General features: G+C 36.8%; 1 protein-coding gene across 1 annotated transcript in view; it reads left to right on the plus strand.

Annotated features, from left to right (window-relative positions):
- The first annotated feature begins 758 nt into the window (after positions 1 to 758).
- Positions 759 to 16,927, plus strand: part of LOC139511636 (histone deacetylase 3-like) — a 31,477-nt gene continuing 15,308 nt past the window's right edge. Inside the window, exon 1 of the mRNA XM_071298568.1 lies at positions 759 to 866. Coding sequence (XP_071154669.1) covers positions 809 to 866 — 58 coding nt within the window. The 5' untranslated portion in view covers positions 759 to 808. The remainder of the gene's footprint in view (positions 867 to 16,927) is intronic.

Raw genomic sequence — 16,927 nt, forward strand, 5'->3', positions numbered from 1 at the left:
AGAAATATTTGTTTTAGTTTCTCGACACTACACATATTTTTTTTTTATTTTCCACTCTATGGTGTGGAGAAAATCTGAATTCAGAATATTTTTCTTTGTCATCTGCTTGACAACAATATTTTGTTTCATCAAATCAGAGGGGATCAGAAAAACTTCTTTTTTTTATAGTTAAATGGTCGTTTCTAACTCACAACCATTGAAATTAGACAAAATATTGACCACCAGTGTCTATCCGTATAGTCAACTTAACTCAGTTCGCAGCCGTCTGTCAGCTATTCTACTGAAACATGCATAATCTGTTTTAATGACATGGCCTTTTTTAAGGCAGTGGCTATTTTGCCGGCTCTGATTAAAATGTCTTAATGCAAGCCGACAATTTAAAATAGCCTATTTCTATAGAATTTCAAGTGCTATTTTACCGGAAACAGCAATATAGTGAAAATGTTGCTTAGCTCATGTAGGTTAATATATATATGCTTAGCTGTCGCAAGGATTTGTATAGTTAGATATGTACAAATCCTTGGCTGTCGTAAATACCGTAATGTTTTTTTCCAAAATAATTATATCGATTTTTTTTTATCTACCTGCTCATTGGTAAAATTAAATAGTCTACTTATAAAAATCCTTTTTACATAGTCTTAAGTTACTTAACTCTACAAACCCTCCGTAAAATTAGCCTCATGTCAAATAATTCTTGTACGTGGTTGTCTATGTTACGACGTTACTCTTCGGTAATGAGTCAAATCAAATGCTAACCTCTTTGGTAAAGAAGATAAATAAATGATATGTAGAAAAAGAAGAATGCAAAATGTCAAACCCAAATATTGCATATTTTTACGACCCAGATGTCGGCAATTTTCATTATGGTACGATTAATGCACACCCTAAGTATAGGCTTTATTGCAAAAATGGGTTTGGTGAAAATTATGGCCATCTTCCCATTGTTATTTATGAATCCGGGTCCGTCCGCCCTGATTTCGGTTCGCCCTAGTTACTGTTCGCCCTAGTTCCGTTTCGCCCTGAGACCGTTCGCCCTGATACCTGTTCGTCCTGATTTTTATTTTTTTATTTTAAGGCGTATTTGTTACAGAAAAACTGGTTTTAGTTTAAGGTTTTGGTTGGTAAGCGGAAGAAGGGATCCCGTAGACCGCCCTACGTCACGATTCGTGAATTATGCATATTCTATTTATAGGCTATTTTAAAACGATTCGGTAAATACTAATGCTAAAAATAGAATTTTCTTAACATGTAAAACTATCTTCAAAAAAAAACGATGCAAAATCATTAACTTTCATGGAGAGTGGTAAAGGGTTATTTTCGTGGAACGTGATCGCGTTTTTTTATTTCACGTTCAACGTGTTTTTACTTTTTTATTACACGTTCAGTCGTGCAAAACAGCTAGGTGTTCAACTTGTTCTTCTTATGTAATTTTTATACGTGCTTCGTGATTCAAATGCTTATTTTGCGTGCTCAGTATTTTTCAAAAAAAAAAAAAAAAAATCAAACACCAGACAGGGATCGTCAACATGGTCAGGAACGAAATTGATTTATGTTTAAACATATTTATTTATAGTGGATTGGGAAACAAGTTTTGCAACTTATATTAGTCCCTTTCCACTTTGCGGCTGTGAGTTCTGCCTTGTAGCGTAAGCATAAGCCTACTCTTTTTCGAAATCTACAAGGGTGTCTTTAACGTGCAAGAGATATGGCTCTCTCTTAACACGGGTCAGCCATTTATCGTCCCCTTCCGACGGACTATCATCGTTTCCTCAAGACCATACTCGCAAATGGTGTCGAGGGAGAGCCGAAAATTGAGTTCCTGAAAAATTTCATCCCAAACGGGAATCGAACCAGGAACCTTAAGTGTTATTAGTCCGATGCACTAACCAAAACACCACGGCTCTCTACAAATTGATTTAATTTTGTTTCCGTGAAATGATAAGGCGGCAAGGCCAATGATGTTCCTTTATTTGCATTTTAAAAGTTCAGAATATCTTTATATACTTTTTTAAAAGCTGTAAATCATTTATATCATAAATGTGTACACACTAAATAGGGAATGTTAAGTAAAACAGAGAGTTCATATATACAAGAGGACAGTGACTCAGTCACAAAAGGTTCACCTTCAAGTCTTTATTTTTTGTGCAACGTTCATGACAGAAATTATTTCACGTTCAACGTGAAATGGTGTCTTAAATAGGAAAATGTTCCGCATTACAGTAGCATATATCATTGTGCCCTCATTAAGCAAATACATATTCCTTTTAAGATATATATGATATTTCACATATATATGACACACAGTAGTGGTGCCTTAATTATGTTGTAAAGACTTGCAAATGTCCCATGCACGTGATCCCATGGCTTTGAATATACTATGGAGTTAATAATATTTTTATTATCTGCTTAATAGAGTACTTTGATGTAGGCAAATTGAAAAAAAACATGTAGCTTACACGTTCTTAGACATGAGACATTTCCTTTACGGGGTGTGAGGGGGTGGTGGTAGTGGTGGTGGGGTGGGGTGCTGGTCTTCGTTTCCCCTGTTAATTGTTTATAATGAAGCTACATGTTCTATTAGGGCGTTCTACAGGATCTTCTGGGCGGTCTACATGATCCCCTGTTGTCTGAACCTTATATTTTTACTATAGAACGTTCTTTAGGATCTCCCATATTGTTTGTTTATCATGTATATACCAAAGGACGTTCTACAGGATCACCTGGGCAGTCTATAGGATCCCCTGTTGTATGAACATTATATATAAACTATAGAACGTTCTATAGGATACTCTATTGTTTGTTAATCAAATATATACTAAAGGATGTTTTACAGGATCCTTTGGGCGGTCTTCAGGATCCCTTGTTGTCTGAACATTATATATCTACTAAAGGACGTTCTATAAGACCCCCTGTTGATTGTTTTTCATGTTTATACTATAGGGCGTTCTACAGGATCCCCTGTTGTCTTTACATTATATATCTACTATAGGACGTTCTACAGGATCCCCTGGGCGGTCTACAGGATCCCCTGTTGTCTTTACATTTTATATCTACTATAGGACGTTCTATAGGATCCCCTATATTGTTTGTTTATTATTTATATACTAAGGGCGTTATACCGGATCCCCTGGGCGGCCTACAGAATCCCCTTTTGTTAAAAAAAATATGCATCTGAGATAGGAAATTTAATAGGTTCCCTGTTCTTTGTTTATTACGTATATATTATAGGGCGTTTATGATCCCTTGGGCGGTCTGCAGGAGCCCCTGTTTTCTCAACATTATATATATATCATAGGACGTTATTTAGGATCCCCTATTGTTTGTTAATCATGTATATACTAAAGGGCGTTCTACAGGATCCCTTGGGCAGTCTACGGGATACCTGTTGTCTTTACATTATATATATACTATAGGACGTTCGTAAGACCCCCTGTTGATTGTTTTCATGTTTATACTATAGGGTTTTCTATATGATCCCTTGGGCGGTCTGCAGGAAACTATGGGTGGTCTGCAGGAATCTCTGTTTTTCAAAATAATATATGTACTATAGGATGTTCTATAAGACCCCCTGTTGATTGTTTTTCATATTATAATATAAGGCGTTCTAAAGGATCACCTGTTTTCTCAACGTTATTTATCTACTATAAGACGTTCTATAGGATCCCCTATTGTTTGTTAATCAAGTATATACTAAAGGGCGTTCTACAGGATCCCCTGGACGGTCTTCAGGATCCCCTGTTGTCTTTACATTATATATATACTAAATGGCGTTGTATATATAAGACCTCCTGTTGATTGTGTTTCATGTTTATACAATAGGGCTTTCTATATGATCCCTTCGGCGGTCTGTAGGAAACTTTGTCCGGTCTGCAGGAATCTTTGTTTTTCAACATAATATATGTACTATAGGACGTTCGGTTGATTGTTTTGCATGTTTATACTAAAGGGCGTTCTACAGGATACCATGGGCGGTCTACAGGATCCCCTGTTGTATTTACATTATATATCTACTATTGGACGTTCTATAGGATCCCTATATTGTTTGTTTATTATGTATATACTAAAGGGCGTTCTATCGGATCCCCAGGGCGGTCTACAGGATGCCCTATTCATTGTTTTTCATTTATATACTATAGGGCGTTTTACAGGATCTCCTGGGCGGTCTACAGGATCCCCTGTTTTCGCAACATAATACATCTACTATAAGACGTTCTATAGGATCCCCTATTGTTTGTTAATCAAGTATATACTTAAGGGCGTTCTACAGGATCCCCCGGGCGGTCTTCAGGATCCCGTGTTGTCTTTACATTATATATGTACTAAATGGCGTTGTATATATAAGACCCCCTGTTGATTGTTTATCATGTTTATACAATAGGGCTTTCTATATGATTCCTTGGGCGGTCTGCAGGAAACTTTGGGCGGTCTGCAGGAATCTTTGTTTTTTCAACATAATATATGTACTATAGGACGTTCTGTTGATTGTTTTTATGTTTATACTAAAGGGCGTTGTACAGGATACCATGGGCGGTCTACAGGATATCCTGTTTTATTTACATTATATATCTACTATAGGACGTTCTATAGGATCCCTATATTGTTTGTTTATTATTTATATACTAAAGGGCGTTCTACCGGATCCCCTGGGCGGTCTACAGGATGCCCTGTTGATTTTTTTATGTTTATACTATCGGGCGTTCTACCGGATCCCCTGGGCGGTCTACAGAATCCCCTTTTGTTAAAAAAATATGCATCAGAGATAGGAAATTCTATAGGTTCCCCTGTTCTTTGTTTTTCATATTTATACTATAGGGCGTCCTACAGGATCCCCTGGGCGGTCTACAGAATCCCCTTTTGTTAAAAAAAATATGCATCTGAGATAGGAAATTTAATAGGATCCCTGTTCTTTGTTTATTATGTATATATTATAGGGCGTTTATGATCCCTTGGGCGGTCTGCAGGAGCCCCTGTTTTCTCAACATTATATATATATCATAGGACGTTCTATAGGATCCCCTATTGTTTGTTAATCATGTATATACTAAAGGGCGTTCTACAGGATCCCTTGGGCGGTCTACGGGATACCTGTTGTCTTTACATTATATATATACTATAGGACGTTCGTAAGACCCCCTGTTGATTGTTTTCATGTTTATACTATAGGGCTTTCTATATGATCCCTTGGGCGGTCTGCCGGAAACTATGGGTGGTCTGCAGGAATCCCTGTTTTTCAAAATAATATATGTACTATAGGACATTCTATAAGACCCCCTGTCGATCGTTTTTCATGTTGATACTATAGGGCATTCTATATGATCCCTTGGGTGGTCTGCGGGAATCTCTTTTTTTTCAACATAATATATGTACTATAGGATGTTCTATAAGACCCCCTGTTGATTGTTTTTCATGTTTATAATATAAGGCGTTCTAAAGGATTACCTGTTTTCTCAACATTATTTATCTACTATAAGACGTTCTATAGGATCCCCTATTGTTTGTTAATCAAGTATATACTAAAGGGCGTTCTACAGGATCCCCTGGACGGTCTTCAGGATCCCCTGTTGTCTTTACATTATATATGTACTAAATGGCGTTGTATATATAAGACCCCCTGTTGATTGTTTTCATGTTTATACAATAGGGCTTTCTATATGATCCCTTGGGCGGTCTGTAGGAAACTTTGACCGGTCTGCAGGAATCTTTGTTTTTCAACATAATATATGTACTATAGGACGTTCGGTTGATTGTTTTTCATGTTTATACTAAAGGGCGTTCTACAGGATACCATGGGCGGTCTACAGGATCCCCTGTTGTATTTACATTATATATCTACTATAGGACGTTCTATAGGATCCCTATATTGTTTGTTTATTATGTATACTAAAGGGCGTTCTACAGGATGCCCTATTTATTGTTTTTTTATGTTTATACTATAGGGCGTTCTAAGGATCCACTAGGCGGTATACAGGATCCCTATTTCTTTAAAAATATTTATCTACTATAAGACGTTCTAAAGTATCGCCTGTTGTTTGTTTTTCATTTATATACTATAGGGCGTTTTACAGGATCCCCTGGGCGGTCTACAGGATCCCCTGTTTTCGCAACATAATACATCTACTATAAGACGTTCTATAGGATCCCCTATTGTTTGATAATCAAGTATATACTTAAGGGCGTTCTACAGGATCCCCTGGGCGGTCTTCAGGATCCCGTGTTGTCTTTACATTATATATGTACTAAATGGCGTTGTATATATAAGACCCCCTGTTGATTGTTTTCCATGTTTATACAATAGGGCTTTCTATATGATCCCGTGGGCGGTCTGCAGGAAACTTTGGGCGGTCTGCAGAAATCTTTGTTTTTTCAACATAATATATGTACTATAGGACGTTCTGTTGACTGTTTTTATGTTTATACTAAAGGGCGTTCTACAGGATACCATGGGCGGTCTACAGGATCCCCTGTTGTATTTACATTAAATAACATCTATAAGACGTTCTATAGGATCCCTATATTGTTTGTTTATTATTTATATACTAAAGGGCGTTCTACCGGATCCCCTGGGCGGTCTATAGGATGCCCTGTTGATTTTTTTTTATGTTTATACTATCGGGCGTTCTACCGGATCCCCTAGGCGTTCTACAGAATCCCCTTTTGTTAAAAAAAATATGCATCTGAGATAGGAAATTCTATAGGTTCCCCTGTTCTTTGTTTTTCATATTTATACTATAGGGCGTCCTACAGGATCCCCTGGGCGGTCTACAGAATCCCCTTTTGTTAAAAAAAATATGCATCTGAGATAGGAAATTTAATAGGTTCCCTGTTCTTTGTTTATTATGTATATATTATAGGGCGTTTATGATCCCTTGGGCGGTCTGCAGGAGCCCCTGTTTTCTCAACATTATATATATATCATAGAACGTTCAATAGGATCCCCTATTGTTTGTTAATCATGTATATACTAAAGGGCGTTCTACAGGATCCCTTGGGCGGTCTACGGGATACCTGTTGTCTTTACATTATATATATACTATGGGACGTTCGTAAGACCCCCTGTTGATTGTTTTCATGTTTATACTATAGGGCTTTCTATATGATCCCTTGGGCGGTCTGCAGGAAACTATGGGTGGTCTGCAGGAATCCCTGTTTTTCAAAATAATATATGTACTATAGGATGTTCTATAAGACCCCCTGTTGATTGTTTTTCATATTATAATATAAGGCGTTCTAAAGGATCCCCTGTTTTCTCAACATTATTTATCTACTATAAGACGTTCTATAGGATCCCCTATTGTTTGTTAATCAAGTATATACTAAAGGGCGTTCTACAGGATCCCCTGGACGGTCTTCAGGATCCCCTGTTGTCTTTACATTATATATGTACTAAATGGCGTTGTATATATAAGACCCCCTGTTGATTGTTTTTCATGTTTATACAATAGGGCTTTCTATATGATCCCTTCGGCGGTCTGTAGGAAACTTTGTCCGGTCTGCAGGAATCTTTGTTTTTCAACATAATATATGTACTATAGGACGTTCTGTTGATTGTTTTTCATGTTTATAAATTATACTAAAGGGCGTTCTACAGGATACCGTGGGCGGTCTACAGGATCCCCTGTTGTATTTACATTATATATCTACTATAGGACGTTCTATAGGATCCCTATATTGTTTGTTTATTATTTGTCAGCAATTTTGAAATAAAATTTATACTAAAAAAAACACAACTACCTACTGCTAGATACATGTAGTACCTATAACATGATCATACCAATTGTTGACACCTACTTTGTATATTGAATATCATGGTTCTTTGCTTAGGAATACTAAAATTATATACAATAAGAATTGTATTATAAATTTGTTCTATTTGATGTAAATTTCATGATGATGAATTCCATTTATTTTTATAACTATATTACAAATTCTCGTAGTTCTTGTTTAAGCTAGAGAATTAAAAACATAAAAAAAATACTGTTGACCAGTGTTTATAGTAATCGAGACCATCTTGGACCATCTCCTTATTAAAAAGCACATCTTTATATAATGGTTTACATTATGCCATAATTCCATAAAGATGAATGTGTCTATCTTTTTCCGAGAACTTGTCGGGACAATAAAATTATGGGGAAAAAGAAAAGAAAAAGAAAAAAAAGACAACCAATAACAATATGCCCCCTCGACCTTTGAAAGGGATAACATAGAACGCCCTATAGCAGATGCAAGGTTATTAAACAATATGGGATCATATAGACAGACCCGGGGGTCCTATAGAACGCACTATAGAATATGCGCGATTATTAAACAAAAGGGGATTATATATAGACCGCTAAGGTATAAACAATATGGGATCCTATAGACAGACCCGGGGATCCTATAGAACGCACTATAGAATATGCGCGATTATTAAACAAAAGGGGCTCCTATAGACCGCCCAGGGAATCGTATAGAACAACCTGTTATAGATACATGATGAACAACCAACAGGGGATCCTATAGACAGCCCAGGGGATCGTATAGAACAACCTGTTATAGATACATTATGAACAAACAACAGGGGATTCTATAGACCGCCCCGGGGATCCTTTAGAACGCCCTATAGCAGATACACAATTATTAAACCACAAGGGATCCTAAAGAACGCATATTGGAGCATATATATAACGCCATCTAAAAGATACATGATGAAACTACAGTGCTCCTATAGACCGACCCTGGGGTTTTATGGAACACCCTCTAGAAGAAACATGTTGAACTTACAACAGGGATCATATTCACCGACCTTGGGATCCTATAGAACAACCTGTTATAGATACATGATGCACAACCAACAGGGGATCCTATAGACCGCCCCGGAGAACCTATAGAACGCCCTATAGCAGACACGATTATAACACAATAGGGGATCCCATAGAACGCTCTTTAGTAGATAAATCTACTAAATACATGAGTACCAAACAATGGGATCCTATAGAACGCTCTGGGGATCCTATAGAACGCCCTATACAGATAAACAACTATTAAACCACAGGGGATCATATCGACCGCCCATGGGAGCATATATATAACGCCCTCTAATAGATACATGATGAAAAACTAAAGAGCTTCTATAGACCGACCCTGGGATTTTATGGAACACCCTCTCGAAGAAACATGTTGAACAAACAACATGCAGAGGATCCTATCGACCGACCCGGGGATCCCAAAGAATTCCATTTAACAGATGCGCGATTATGAAACAATACGGGGTCCTATAGACCGCCCAGGGGATCCTATAGAACAACATGTTATAGATTCATGATTAACAACCAACAGGGTATCCTATAGACCGCCCCGGGGAACCTATAGAACGCCCTATAGCAGATGCACGATTCTAACACAACAGGTGATCCTATAGACCGCCCTGGGGATCCTATAGAACGCCTTATACAGATACACAACTATTTAACCACAGTAGATCATATCGACCGCCCATGGGAGCATATATATAACGCCCTCTAATATATACATGAAAAACAAACAACAGTCTAACCTATAGAACGTCCCATAGTAGGTATATATTATTCAAACAACAGGGGATCCTGTACAGCGTCCTTTAGTAGATATATAATGGTCAGACTACAGGGGATTCTGTAGAACGCCCCTTAGTATATATACTATAAACAAACAATAGGGGATCATAAAGAACGTTCTATAGTAGATATATAATGTTCAGACAACAGTGGATCCTGTAGAACGCCCTTTAGTATATACATAATAAACAAACAATATATGGGATCCTATAAAACGTTCTATAGTAGATATATAATGTTCAGACAAAAGAGGATACTGTAGAACGCCCTTTAAAATAAACACTAACAACACCAACAGGGGACCCTATAGAACGTCCTATTTTAGATATATAACGTTGAGAAAGCAGGAGATCCTGCAGACCGCCCTAGGATCATAAAAGCCTTATAGTATATACATGAAAAACAAACAACAGGGGACCCTATAGAACGTCATAAAGTAGATATATAATGTTGAGAAAACAGGGGATCCTGTAGACCGCCTAGAGGATCCTGTAGAACGCCCTATAGTATACACTTGAAAAACAAACAACAGAGGATCCTATAGAACGTCTTATAGTAGATAAATAATGTTGAGAAAACAGGAGATCCTTCAGACCGCCCAGGGGATACTGTAGAACGCCCTATAGTATAAACATGAACAATAAACAACAGAGGGCCCTGCAGGATCCCCTGTTTTCTCAACATTATATATCCACTATAAAACGTTCTATATGATCCCCTGTTGTTTGTTGTTCAGGTTTATACTATAGGGCGTTCTACAGTATCCCCTGGGCGGTCTGCAGGATCCCCTGTTTTCTTAACATTATATATCTACTATAGGACGTTCTGCAGACCGCCCAGGGGATACTGTAGAACGCCCTATAGTATAAACATGAAAAACAAACACCAGGATCCCTATAGAACGTCAAATAGTAGATAAATAATGTTGAGAAAACAGGGGATCCTGCAGACCGCCCAGGGGGATACTGTAGAACGACCTATATAGTATAAACATGAGCAACAAACAACAGGGGGCCCTATAGAACGTCATGTAGTACATATATAATGTTGAGAAAACAGGGGATCCTGTAGACCGCCTTGGGGATCCTGTAGAACGCCATATAATATACACTTGAAAAACAAACAACAAGAGATCCTATAGTACGTATTATAGTAGATAAATAATGTTGAGAAAACAGGGGATCCTGCAGACCGCCCAGGGGATACTGTAGAACGCCCTATAGTATAAACATGAACAATAAACAACAGGGGGCCCTATAGAACGTCTTATAGTAGATATATAATGTTGAGAAAACAGGGGATCCTGCAGACCGCCCAGGGGATACTGTAGAACGCCCTATAGTATAAACATGAAAAACAAACACCAGGGTCCCTATAGAACGTCATATAGTAGATATATAATGTTGAAAAAAAACAGGGGATCCTGCAGACCGCCCAGGGGATACTGTAGAACGCCCTATAGTATAAACCTGTACAACAAACAACAGGGGATCATATAGAACGTCTTATAGTAGATATATAATGTTGAGAAAACAAGGGATCCTGCAGACCAACCAAGTGATCCTATAGAAAGCCTTATAGTATATACATAATAAATAAACAACAAGGGAACATTTAGAAGATCCTATCTTAAATGCATAATTTTCATAAACAACAGGGGACCCTGTAGACCGTCCAGGGGATCATGTAGAACGCCCTATAGTATATACTTGAAAAATAAACAACAGGGGATCCTGTAGAAGTCGTATAGTAGATAAATAGTGTTGAGAAAACAGGGGATCCTGCAGACCGCCCAGGGGATACTGTAGAACGCCCTATAGTATAAACATGAACAATAAACAACAGGGGGCCCTATAGAACGTCTTATAGTAGATATATAATGTTGAGAAAACAGGGGATCCTGCAGACCGCCCAGGGGATACTGTAGAACGCCCTATAGTATAAACATGAAAAACAAACACCAGGGTCCCTATAGAACGTCATATAGTAGATATATAATGTTGAAAAAAAACAGGGGATCCTGCAGACCGCCCAGGGGATACTGTAGAACGCCCTATAGTATAAACCTGTACAACAAACAACAGGGGATCATATAGAACGTCTTATAGTAGATATATAATGTTGAGAAAACAAGGGATCCTGCAGACCAACCAAGTGATCCTATAGAAAGCCTTATAGTATATACATAATAAATAAACAACAAGGGAACATTTAGAAGATCCTATCTTAAATGCATAATTTTCATAAACAACAGGGGACCCTGTAGACCGTCCAGGGGATCATGTAGAACGCCCTATAGTATATACTTGAAAAATAAACAACAGGGGATCCTGTAGAAGTCGTATAGTAGATAAATAGTGTTGAGAAAACCGGGGATCCTGCAGACCGCCCAGGGGGATACTGTAGAACGACCTATATAGTATAAACATGAACAACAAACAACAGGGGGCCCTATAGAACGTCCTATAGTAGATATATAATGTTGAGAAAACAGGGGATCCTGCAGACCGCCCAGGGGATACTGTAGAACGCCCTATAGTATAAACATGTAAAACATACACCAGGGTCCCTATAGAACGTCATATAGTAGATATATAATGTTGAGAAAACAGGGGATCCTGCAGACCGCCTAAGGGATACTGTAGAACGCCCTATAGTATAAACATGAAAAACAAACACCAGGGTCCCTATAGAACATCATATAGTAGATATATAATGTTGAGAAAACAGGGGATCCTGCAGACCGCCCAGGAGATACTGTAGAACGCCCTATAGTATAAACCTGTACAACAAACAACAGGGGATCATATAGAACGTCTTATAGTAGATATATAATGTTGAGAAAACAGGGGATCCTGCAGACCAACCAAGTGATCCTATAGAAAGCCTTATAGTATATACATAATAAATAAACAACAGGGGAACATTTAGAAGGTCCTATCTTAAATGCATAATTTTCATAAACAACAGAGGACCCTGTAGACCATCCAGGGGATCATGTAGAACTCCCTATAGTATATACTTGAAAAATAAACAACAGGGGATCCTGTAGAAGTCGTATAGTAGATAAATAATGTTGAGAAAACAGGGGATCCTGCAGACCGCCCAGGGGGATACTGTAGAACGACCTATATAGTATAAACATGAACAACAAACAACAGGGGGCCCTATAGAACGTCCTATAGTAGATATATAATGTTGAGAAAACAGGGGATCCTGCAGACCGCCCAGGGGATACTGTAGAACGCCCTATAGTATAAAGCTGAACAACAAACAACAGGGGATCATATAGAACGTCTTATAGTAGATATATAATGTTGAGAAAACAGGGGATCCTGCAGACCGCCCAGGGGATACTGTAGAACACCCTATAGTATAAACATGAAAAACAAACACAGGGTCCCTATAGAACGTCATATAGTAGATATATAATGTTGAGAAAACAGGGGATCCTGTAGACCGCCCAGGGGATACTGTAGAACGCCCTATAGTATAAACCTGTACAACAAACAACAGGGGATCATATAGAACGTCTTATAGTAGATATATAATGTTGAGAAAACAAGGGATCCTGCAGACCAACCAAGTGATCCTATAGAAAGCCTTATAGTATATACATAATAAATAAACAACAGGGGAACATTAAGACGGTCCTATCTTAAATGCATAATTTTCATAAACAACAGGGGACCCTGTAGACCGTCCAGGGGATCATGTAGAACGCCCTATAGTATATACTTGAAACATAAACAACAGGGGATCCTGTAGAAGTCGTATAGTAGATAAATAATGTTGAGAAAACAGGGGATCCTGCAGACCGCCCAGGGAGATACTGTAGAACGACCTATATAGTATAAACATGAACAACAAACAACAGGGGGCCCTATAGAACGTCCTATAGTAGATATATAATGTTGAGAAAACAGGGGATCCTGTAGAACGCCCTATAGTATACACTTGAAGAACAAACAACAGGGGATCCTGTAGAACGTTCTCTTAGCCTAGTAGATACATCAAAAACAAACAATAGGGTATCCTATAGAACGTTCGATAGTTTATATATAATTTTGAGAAAACAGGGGATCCCACAGACCAACCAAGGGATCCAGTAGAGAGTCCTCTAGTATAATCATGATAAACAAACAACAGGGGATTCTATAGACCGTTCTCTTAGCCTAGTAGATACATCAGAAACAAACAATAGGGTATCCTAACATGCGCGTAGCTACGTTTACGTCAAAACGCCCGGGCGTACACTTGAATTTGGTAAAAAAAAATATTTTCATCTAAATGAAATTAAAAGAATTGGTTCACAGTACATCAACCTTTCTTCAATGGCTTGTAATTGCGGCATGCCGTAATTGCAAATAAGAGTGACGAAAATTAGTATCATATTATACATTTTTTAATTTTCTGTCTCGTGAAATCTTTACTCACTTTCCTTTTTAAGCAATTCATTATGTGCTAAGATTCGATATGTGGTTTACATTTTTTGTCGAGCCATTGAAATATGTCGCGAAAGCGAGACATTTCGATCCTAAATCTCGTCGGCGGTGCCAATATTACAACTATGTATGTACATATATGTTCAGTATGTGGTTAAAGTTTTAAGATATCAATAACTTTATCAAATCTTCGTAAAATTTTACGCTAGCTGTACAAAAACTGTTTATGGTCATAATGACGAAATCCATATTCTATGGATAAAGGGATTTTTTTTTGCATTTACAGTTTATCATATGGTTAGAATTTGTTACCTATCAATTACTTTGTTAAACCTTCGTCGAATTTAATTAAACTTTCTTGATTTTTTTTTCATGGTTAATTTCTGAATCAAAATTATTTTCGTTCCTTTTTCGGTATTATTCTGTGCTTTCTTTACGCAATTTAAATCAGACGATCTGGAATTTTTTAAATGTTTGTTTCGAGCGACATTGATGTGTTTTCTGTAGACGATACGCGCGTCTAGCACAAGGGCGAAATTCAATCCTTGTATCTATGATGATTTAATTTACATGACAAATTTATAAACCTCCATATTTTGTCATGAAACTTTGTGCAGAAATTAATATTCCAGACCACGAAAACATATCTAAAGAAAATATTTCATTCGTTTAAATCCTGTAATAGACTGATAAATGAATATACTTTTCGCGGGTAGAAATCCAAGGCGAGAACCAGGGTTCCATTAAGAACTCTTTATAAGGGAGTAGAGTAAGGACAGATTTTGGCCTCAAAATGAAGGTTCATTTGATGAAAGATTTGGACACTTTTTTAACACTTAAGTGTCTACTTCAGTCGATTCAGTTAGTTTATGTGAAAGATTTGAACTCATTTAGCCATTAAAGACTCTCAAACTCAAGCTTAAATATGAAAAATCAATCAAATATTATAAAGAATGAACACAAATGAGGTCACTTCCATTTCAGACGGAAACCGTCTAAAAAAATAAACAAAAAATCAAGATTTCGACGATTTGGTAATTTAGCGCTATGAATTAATTATGCTAGTACCCGATAAATGTGCATTGTATTGTCAAAAACAGCCAATATTTATGTAACAGAAGTATTCTACTTTCCATTAAACAGCTAAAAAAAAATTATATTTTAACAATTTTGTAAAACTGCTATATTTTGGGACCAAAAAGGGGTCTAACTGGGCCTTCTCCTTTTAGTATTGCACCTGAACAACTTAGAAAATTAATTATTTCATGTTCATTTACGACATTTGCACATAAAAATGTGCTTTGTGGATTGAGTGCTTTACCCCACGGTTCCCTTCAATCATTTTAAAGTGACTGGTTTGGACGTTTACTCCAAGTTAAGCCAATGAGAGTCATTATGTTCTAAATAAACACAATAAATAGATTAAACATAAAAAATAAACCATTTTGAATCTAAAGAATGTTGTTATTGATCAGTTTTCAATGAGAGGAATGCTATGTTATTCTCGATAACTCTTAAACTTCAGGAGGCTTCGCCTCCACTAATCCACTACCAGCAGGTTCTTTGGCCTGGACCCGCTTGGGCCTTCAGGCCCCGCACGGAGGTTCGGGCGTACACGTAAAAATGACCCAGCTACGCCACTGCCTAAAGAACGTTCTATAGTTAATATATTATGTTCAGACAACAGGGGATCTGGAGAACACACCCTTTAATATATTCATGATAAACAAACAATATGGGATCCTATATATATTTTTTCCAAAAATTACGGGGCCCATAAAGGGCATAGAATCAGATACAATTGATTTACATAATTGGTAACAACAACAATAATAGAGGCATATACATATATATTTGGAATATAAGCATTGGTCAGAATCAAGCCACAAACCACATATATATTGTGAATAAAAGAATAATAAAATTACATTATATATGTATTTATTCTCAAATTGTTTACTTGACTTAGTGTCAGTGTTCATATCTGATCTCCTTAATTAAAAAAAGTCACCAATATAACAGCCCAGTTTTTCCATAAGAGTAACATTTTCTTGGGTCAAGAGCCATAAAATTCAGAAGATTTATTTAAATTTATAAAATTATAACAATTGTTAGAAATGTCTTGGAAGAAATCGTCCCTTTGAATATCATAAAGAGGGCATTCTAATAAAAAATGAAGCTTATCTTCAACTTTACCGAGTGAGCAATTAGAACAAAGACACTCAGATCATTCTACATGTTTTTTTAAATTTCTGTTTGTCTCAACTTTTAAAGAGTGAGCGCTTATTCTTAATTTACAAATTGACTGTCTTTTTTTAAGTCTTGTAATTCTAAATATTTTTATTTTTTAAAACAATTTTTTCCCTTTTTCGGAGTTAATTGTTTGATACTTCAGTTTATTCCAAAATGTGAAATTACTTTTACATAGTTTAAGAACCAATTGATTGGTCAAAATTTGGTAATTCAATCTCTCTGAATATAATCTATACTAGAATACCATGTATTTACATTAGAACTATGTAACTGTATGTTTACAACATATAAATGCATCAAATAATAATCCTTCTTTCAAACGTTCCAGTCTATGACAATATTTTAACATTGATCAAATTATAGTAAAATACATAGGAAATCTACCAATCTCTGACATTACAGCTATATTACTTGACTTTCTGTTTACACAAAGAATATATTTTAGAAATTTGGTATGAGTTTTTCAGAAGAATCCTGACCAAAAACTTGTTCCTATAGAACGTTCTATACTATATATAGTAGATATATATATATAATATTCAGACAACAAGGGATCCTGTAGACTGCCCAGGTGGATCCTGTAGAACGTCCTTTAGTGTAAACATGATAAACAAACAATATAATGGATCCTATAGAACGTTTTGTAGTAGATATATA

Source organism: Mytilus edulis, chromosome 1, assembly GCF_963676685.1.
Source record: "Mytilus edulis chromosome 1, xbMytEdul2.2, whole genome shotgun sequence".
NCBI lineage: Eukaryota > Metazoa > Mollusca > Bivalvia > Mytilida > Mytilidae > Mytilus > Mytilus edulis.